The 8,109-nt window shown below is 45.7% G+C and overlaps 1 protein-coding gene across 2 annotated transcripts; it reads right to left on the bottom strand.

The window, feature by feature from the left end:
• Nucleotides 1-3,486, bottom strand: LOC147880308 (long-chain-alcohol oxidase FAO4A-like). 2 transcript variants are annotated; one of them, XM_087370327.1, is made up of 4 exons: nucleotides 2,961-3,062; nucleotides 2,820-2,880; nucleotides 2,427-2,696; nucleotides 1-2,264 (listed from the first exon to the last, which is right to left on the bottom strand). In XM_087370327.1, exons 1-4 carry the CDS (start codon nucleotides 3,002-3,004, stop codon nucleotides 42-44), a joined length of 2,598 nt encoding a protein of 865 aa, XP_087226453.1. In that variant the 5' UTR covers nucleotides 3,005-3,062; the 3' UTR covers nucleotides 1-41. The 2 variants fall into 2 exon arrangements, with proteins under 2 accessions (XP_087226453.1, XP_087226454.1); XM_087370328.1 differs by having other exon boundaries at nucleotides 2,820-3,486.
• Between the last annotated feature and the right edge of the window lie 4,623 nt (nucleotides 3,487-8,109).

The raw sequence follows: 8,109 nt of genomic DNA, 5'->3' as shown, positions 1-8,109 counted from the left end.
GTATGTACATAGTTTGCGATTTCATAGTTTTGTAGCTAGCTTCATTCTTGAGATGCTCTGCTTAAGTAGTCGAGTATGTTGTGAGCAGTGCAGTAGGCGAGAGACTGGACTGTGATCATGGGATTCACCCCAAGCGCTGTGGGAAAGACGCTGGTGTCACCCAAGAATAGTCCTTCCACCTCCCAAGTCTCACAATTTTGGTCCACAACAGAGCTAGTAGGATCCACACCCATGCGACAAGAGCCCATTTGGTGTGCCGACTGGACGCTGAAGTTGAGGCCACGAAGGCCACGTGCGCGAATACGAGCCAAGTAGGCTTCTAGTCCTGCGGGAGGGGATGATGTGGCATAGGAGTCGCCATCGAGGCTGAGGGTGCCGACGTGGGAGATACCAGGGGAGGCGGCAAGGATGCGAACAGCATGTTGAATGGCATCCAACATCACATCTCTGTCAGCAGTGCAAAGGCGGTAGTGGATTTGTGGGCAAGCTGAGGTGGAGGGGGTAGACACGTGACCCGAGGAGCGATCACGTGTGAGGGCGAAGATGAGGCAAGTGCGAGAGAAGCGTTGCATGGTGCTTTTGAAGGCAGTACCGGAGGTCCAAGGAGCCATCACAGAGAAGCCGCCCGGGTGGGCAGACGGGCATTCTAGCAAGCAACCGTAGCCGGTGGAATGCCAATTGGCGCATTCAAGGCTGTAGGTGGAGATAATGGGCCCCTCAAAGGATGTTCTCAAGTCCAAAATATTCTCCTGTTCAAGTGGCGCCTTGATTTTTGCCATCGCATCACTCTCAACTCTCGATTTCACACTGCTGTCCTCAACCATCGATGTAGATTCATCCGGGTCCGACATCTGAGCATCTTGAGCCGTTGATCTGGAGGGACGTGGATGAATTCGAGCCGTCGATCTCGTCATACGGATTGGCACTGGATTGTTCGCAGCCATCGATCTTGCACCAACCGAGTAATCATCAACTGTCAATGCATCGTCGACGATCGGACGATTCTGAGCCATCGATGTAGATTCATCAAGGCCCGACATATCTCCCTCCTCAGCCGTGGATCTCAATGGGCGTGGAGGAATCCGAGTCGTCGATTTGGAACGGGCCGGGTGAGAGTTGGTGGTGGTCCAAGTGTTGGGCAAGGGATGACTATTGGCAGCAGCGGATGCGGATGTGGGAGGGAAGTAACCCCATGCAAGGATGGAAGGGTGGAGGTGGAGGTGGCGGCCGATGTGGGGGTTACGGAGGCCGGAGCGGCGGAGGAGGGACGGAGAATGCAGGGCTCCGGCGGCGGAGACAGCGGCGCGGGCGACGACAAACAGGCGGGCAATGCCGTGGAGGCCGATTTCCGCCAGAGCACCGGCGGCCTTCCGCCGCCTAGAGGGCGGAGCGCCGGCGGAGATGGGGCGGTGGAGGATCTCCGTCGCGGGGCAGCCAGCCAGCACGACCGTTTTGCCCAAAGATACGGCATCGAGGAGCCAAGTTTCGTTGACGGACTGTTTCTTACCGGAAGAACAACCGAATTCACACCAACCACAGAAGTGATCGGGCGGGGCGTTGCAAGGTACGTCGCCAACATGGTATCCAAGAGCTTGGCAGCCTCGCCGCAAGACGCTATTCTGCAAGGACTCTACGTCCACCCCTTCCGTCACCTTCATCCTCTCGCACACCACCTCCATCGCCACCTCGTATCTCTCGCTTCCAAATAGCTTCAACCCTTCCTCTTCCTCCCATTCCCTCCTCACATGCTTTGGCGTCCTCAACGACGCCGCCCAATTCACCGCCGTCCCCCCCCCCACCGTCGCCCCCGCCCTCACCACCACCCTCGCATCCTCCGTCACCACATACGTTGGCCCCTCCAGCATCGCCCCCCCGCTCTCCCCCTCCAGCCCTGAGTAATCCTCCCTCGCAAAATAGCCCCCCTTCTCCATCACCACCACCTCTAGCCCCTCCCTCGCCAGCACGCTCGCCACCACCCCCCCTCCCGCCCCCGATCCTACCACCACCACGTCGCACTTCACTGTTACGTCCCTTCCCTCTAGCTGCCTCTTTTTGGTTCTCGGCTGCAGATTGGAATCACCTTCCCCCACGTAAAATCCGGCTTCCCGAAGACGATCGCATAACCCGGCCTCTCTCACGTCGATGACTTTGCCGTCCAGAGGCCGCCTGCGGGTTCCCGGGTCTGAAGATTGCCCTCGACTTTCTGAGCTGGGCAAGTGATATCCTATTGCCTTCCACGTAGGATTGTATCCTCGGCTGTCCGCCTGTAGTAAATTACAGCAGCTGGCATTACTCTACAGTCCACAGATTCGTAAGCCTCACAAATCACGAACTGGACGATATTAGCTACAAATATTTGGACGAGAGCGAGATAGGAAGGTGAAAGACAATCATTAGAGACCATGCACGTTGCCAAATAAACTTACCCTGGCGAAGCAATTCCATCCCACAGAGCTTTTGATCAGTTTGAAAAGCGCTTGGAACCATCTGAAACGACTTCGAGACCATCCTCGCAAGATTCTTTCCCTTTGGGCCAAAGGGAGGTTTGGAAAGGCCTGTATGAATGGGAAGCCCTTCACGAGGCTGCTAGTACCGCACAGAAGGAGCGTCCCTAATCTAGTGGAAAGCAGAAAGAGGACAACGTTGACCAGATGGACTTGTGAGCGCTTTAGCATCGTAGTCATGAATCCAGCTACCTGCAAGACATCAAAGTATGATTCCAAATTATCTCTTAAGGAGATTGAATACAGCTTCTCTTAGGCAGACTCATTTCTGCCAGGCCCATAGAGCTTTTGCGGATCGGATTTACATGTACTTACATAAATTGGGATTTCCCACTCGGACGCTGACATGTTGTAGTAAGCATCAGTTGGAGAGGCCGCAGTTGATACATCCGCCTTTGGCGAGGAAGACCGCCCGTTTTCTGCAGAGTCCGCAGGTAGCGACGGAAAGATAGTATCACAAAGAACAGTGAGAACCTCCATTTGACTTTGAGAGAAACCATGAGGACTCGGAAGTTGCCCTCCTCTAAGCAAAGGGTGCACTTTGTTTTCGTCCATCTCCTCTGTTTTGCGGATTTTTTCGACAGAAAAATCCACCGCTTTTCCGTTTGGAACAGCAGGTGCATTTCTGAGGCGCAAACCGTCCTCGCATAGAGAAGTCATCTCCCTTAACTCGTAGACAAATTAAACTTGGAGCTTGTCCCGAATGCGTCTCTGTGGGAATGGGAAATTGGGAACAGGCGAACGATCGCAGAACCTGAACGAGCTGCTCGGTGCTCGCCGGACGAGATTGTGAACCGCCTTCTTACATAAATATCAGAGGAACGAAAAGGGCAACGAATCGGATCACCTGAGTAGAGAAAACGTGCCATGAAAGATTCGAGAGACGGTGTCAAGAAGACGCGTGTCGTGAGGAACGTAGATAACGGGATTGTACACTACTGACGGATGAGAAAACGGACTTCCGTAAGGTCAACTGACTCGGAGTTAGTTAAGGGTCTTTAAATGGAGCAGATGGACGTCTACACCGACGGAAAATGGAGCAGATGGACGCCGAAACCGACGGAAGACGAAGTCTCAACCTATGGAGGCAGGCTAGTACAGAAGGCAACAACGCACCGAACTGAAGAACAACGCAACAGCTCACCGAATTGAATTGCGGAGACAATATTAATTTGTCGTCGTCGGACGAGATTGATGCATCAACAACCCGCAAATTTGAAGGGTGAAGCTCTGAATTCCATTTCACAGTCCAAGGCTCAAGCCAGCGAGCTTGTCTCTCTCAATGACATCTCCTTTCAACGATTTCTCATTCAATGGAGTAGCTACAAAAGGGCCTCTCCCACCTACTCACATAACCATAGGATCGTATAGATTCACGAATCACACGTAATTCTAAAATTGATTCCTTAAATTCCTATTATGACTCAACTAGGGTGAGTTGCCCAAGCCTTGTTAGCCCACTGGTGGTAGGGCTGCTTGCCTTTTTGGCCGCCCGCCCGCCATTGATTCCTTCTTGTAGAGCCACAGCGGGGTGCCCCCTCGATAGCAAATGAGTGTGAGAGTGGGTTGCCTAAGATTTTTTTTTAAAATAAAAATAAGAAGGGATGGAAGGAGACTAACACTATAAGACTCCACAAATTTCTTCCTTTGCTATTCCAAAGCTCCCATTTTCCACAAGATTATAGTCTCTTAATGAGTTTTGCAATATAAATTGAGGACAAAAGTAAAATAGTGTAATTGATATATGTTTCATAAGAATTTGAACAATCCCTCCTTTGAAAATTGTGATACTTTTTTATTGAGAGTCGAAGGAGAAAAAGCTGAAAGCTTATATAAGATCGTACAAAATTCTTGGTTATGAAGTGTCAACAAAAGTAGAAAGTAGCATGTTGGAGTAATAGCGGGTATGCTTGGACAGAGATATCGTACGCCTATTAGAGCACCTCAAGACTCTCAAAAGTAAATGTTGTAAGAATACTCATTTAACAAAGCTTTGCACATTTTCTAAGAACAAGCAATTAAATATGTTTCTATAATAATATGTAACATAATTATTATAACCACCCAATGTGGACGGGAAAGCGGCGCACTTCCTTCCCCAAAGAACTATAATTTAAGGGAACGGGCCCTTCCCTAGGCGTCATGTTTGAGATCATCATGTATATTATAGTCTTGAAGAAGTCTTAAGTGAAAAATAGTGGATGCATAAGGTAATGACATATTACTTGAATGGTAATTGGCAGGCATTCTCATACTGGTATTGCAATTCGAGAAATGAATATCTTGCATATACTAGCCATGTAGATTTCTTTCACTTTCTACAAACACTGGAATGTATAGATGTGAATCCAAACATAAGAATGTGACAAATTTATCTAGCATGCAACCATGCATCAAGTTTTATAAAGTAACAAATATGATTTTATTGTATTTTATTTAAATATAAACAATCCAAATAGTCCAAAGTATAAAAGATGGAATTGAAGAGCAATGGAAAACCAAAGGTCCACGATTGGTCAAAATCGATTGGACTAAAGTGCCTTTCTCGTTGCATTAACCCAATGACAAATTGGATGCATGTTTTGAATCTGCATCTACGGCCTACTCCTTTGGAAAATGGTGGAATCAAGCATCATATCAAATCTTGGATACTGAGTAGCAAAGTAACCTCTAATGGGTGGAGTATATACAACTACTCCATGGATCTAAATATACTAATCTTAAGAATTAGGTCAAATATTCGTAGCGATGGTCAAATCCAATGATATGTATATTATTGAACTCCTAGGAGAAAGACGCGTACATAATGCAAGGCAATTCATGAACTTAAGGGCTACGAAAGATAAAAGCTAATAATACCCTAGATTTCAACAAAAAACTTCCAATAAGTGCCAAGGAATATTATATGATCCTGAAAATGTCATATGCCAAATCTACTAATGATACAGCCTAATAGAAGCATATTAGACAACAGAATCTATTTTAATAGAATACAGCCTAAAAGAAGCATATTAGACAACATAATCTATTTAAATGAGAAGAACAAAAGAGGCATCTAATTTTTGGGATAGATTGATTCTAAATTGTTAGCATACCATTTATGCACTAAGGATTTTAGAAGTTTGATGTAGCGAAGGAGATGTAGGTGGTGGATGAAGTACTAAAATCGAAAAGCAAACTAGTAATAAAGCTTGAAATATATTCAATTGTCTACCATCTTCTATTGCACTGCATGTGCCATCCACACCTATTACAACAACAATATCATAGTATAAGGATAGTAACTTGTAGGATGACCATTTAAAAAAAGAGGCTATATTGGACTTCACACCAGTAATCATTCAAGTAAGTTTAGAATGAACACCTTCTATCCTTCTTTCTTCAAAAGAGATTGCTTGTCAATGGAATGGAGCCCCTCCTCCTTATTGGTATTATAAATTGTACTAGATACTGGACAATGGTTTTGATTACCCAAATGGAATGTAGATTCCCTATAGGCTCTGCTCTAGCCTAATGGTCTCAAATGCAAATGGTTGACATTTGTGCATGTGAGCAAGTTGCAATACCTTGCTCAAAAAAATGTTCTTCAACGTCTTATATAGTTGGGCCCACTAAGCTTGCCAGCCCATCGCATAAATGTTGATTGGCACTAACACAAGCAAGTGAGTGGCAATGGCTGAATTTTGGTGGCAAGAGAAGGTGCTCATGTGTATCGAGCGATGCTTGAATTAAGATAAAGTTTAACAAAGAATTTTTAGATTGAGTCAAGATCAAATAGAAGTAGTAGTAAGTCTAAACATCATGCAAGTTTGGGGCATATTATATCGATAACTCTCACACATCGACTCAACAAAGACAACAATTCTACTTCATTAGTGAACATAGACTACAAAAACACGCAATAACATAGAAGAAACATGTGGTTGATTGCACACTATCCAGAGGGCATGTAGAAGAACTCTCGAAGCATACTCTCTAGAAACACACACCAAACCAAGGATGCTCAAAGTTCTATGAACTTCACAATCTAGCTTCAATGTAAGAGAAAAATTATAGCCTTCTCATGGAGTCACCAAGAACAAACAAATGGCAGACAAACGGGAAGAAAATTGGAGGAACTACACAGGGTACTATGCAGAAAAGCACTTGCCTCTCTGCGATGTGTCTAGCCCAGAGCTTTCACCCACTTGGTTTCCACAAGTGTCATTCAAGGTCCATCCAATTATCAAAAGATACAATGATGAGAGAAGTAAGGCCACTGTGGAGGTAGGAGAAAATCTAAGCACTAGTTTCCCCACATGGACTTTTTGACAGGGCAAGTGGAAAGCAATGTCAAGATTGAGGTGTGCCTGGCCAATAAGTACCAGAAAAGCATCGCCTCCTCCCCTTTTAAGAAGGATGCTAGCAGAAGTATTCATTGACATGGTTATTCCAATTTTGGGCAAGGGCGTGGTGGTCTAATCTCTGATGCTCAAGGGTGTATATGTGGCAAGTTGATTCAAGAAAGTCATTCCAATGTACTAGTGGGTTGAGTGAGAAAAAGCAAGCAGAAAGATAAAGGTTCCATACACCATTGTCATGTATATCAGCATGTTGAGGCTCACACGAGTTCCTCTAAGGCCATGCCAAAAATCCCCATTCCTGAGTATGTCCTAAATGTGAAGCTAGCATCTTTGTTATAGTCGATCATAGGTCAACAATGGCATTGGGGGAATTTTGGACTCAAAAAGGACCTCTTGGATTAGTTCCTTAAGATTTGTGATTAGCAAACCAACCAATGGGAAGGTTTGGGAATTAAAAGAATGGAGGATTCCATATTGGCCTCTAATTGGTTGGGTTTTGTAATACAAAAAAAGGACTTAAGGTGAAGATTCAGCACGTGTACATGGCTCGAGACATGAACTTGGGTCCTGCTAGTCAAACTTGCTTTCCTTCAAACTGTATCTCTCTTTTACATTAACTTTTTTTCATTTTCAGTTCAATTGTGTATTCTAATGATTGTATGTGACCATGCGTTTTGAGAGAGGGTGTCTTGTGTGGTGATAGTAGAGGGGGAGGAGGGGAGGGAGAGAGAGAGAGATGGAGGGGTTGAGGGGTGTTAGGGGGAGATAGTAGAGGGGAGAGATTTGTGTGTGTGTGTGAGAGAGAGAGAGAGAGAGAGAGAGAGAGAGAGAGAGAGAGAGGGGTGTGTGTGTGTGTGTGTGTGTGTGTGAGAGAGAGAGAGAGAGAGAGAGAGAGAGAGAGAGAGAGAGAGAGAGAGAGAGAAAGAGAGAGAGAGAGAAGTGTGTGTGTGTGTGAGAGAGAGAGAGAGAGAGAGACAGAGAGAGAGAGAGAGGTAGAGAGTGAGAGAGATAGATTGATTGGCCCATTAACATCTTTCTTTGCTTTCTATGTAGATATCTTTCCCTCTACCAAAGTTGAAACCCAGCCTCTAGATAGTCTCACGGGAATATTTCAAGCTTTCCATTCAAATATTGGGGAATTAATGTTCTCAGGTTGGAGTGCTGCCTCCTTGACAAAGTCTAGTATTTTTTTCTATAATTCATGTTACCAAGTTCGTCGAAGAGAAGGTGCATATGGAAGCCTACGTCCTATTCCTCTCCCT

The sequence above is a fragment of the Dipteris shenzhenensis genome, chromosome 32, assembly GCF_047967505.1.
Source record: "Dipteris shenzhenensis isolate YYH24624 ecotype China chromosome 32, Dip_SZ_1.0, whole genome shotgun sequence".
Lineage (NCBI taxonomy): Eukaryota > Viridiplantae > Streptophyta > Polypodiopsida > Gleicheniales > Dipteridaceae > Dipteris > Dipteris shenzhenensis.
This window is presented reverse-complemented; position numbering and strand designations above follow the sequence as displayed.

Coding starts and splice junctions, on each gene's coding strand:
- LOC147880308 (XM_087370328.1), bottom strand. CDS start 3,164: ATGACTTCTCTATGCGAGGACGGTTTGCGCCTCAGAAATGCACCTGCT. Junction 2,697..2,819: donor AGTGGGAAATCCCAATTTAT/GTAAGTACATGT, acceptor GATGTCTTGCAG/GTAGCTGGATTCATGACTAC. Junction 2,265..2,426: donor GATGGAATTGCTTCGCCAGG/GTAAGTTTATTT, acceptor AATTTACTACAG/GCGGACAGCCGAGGATACAA.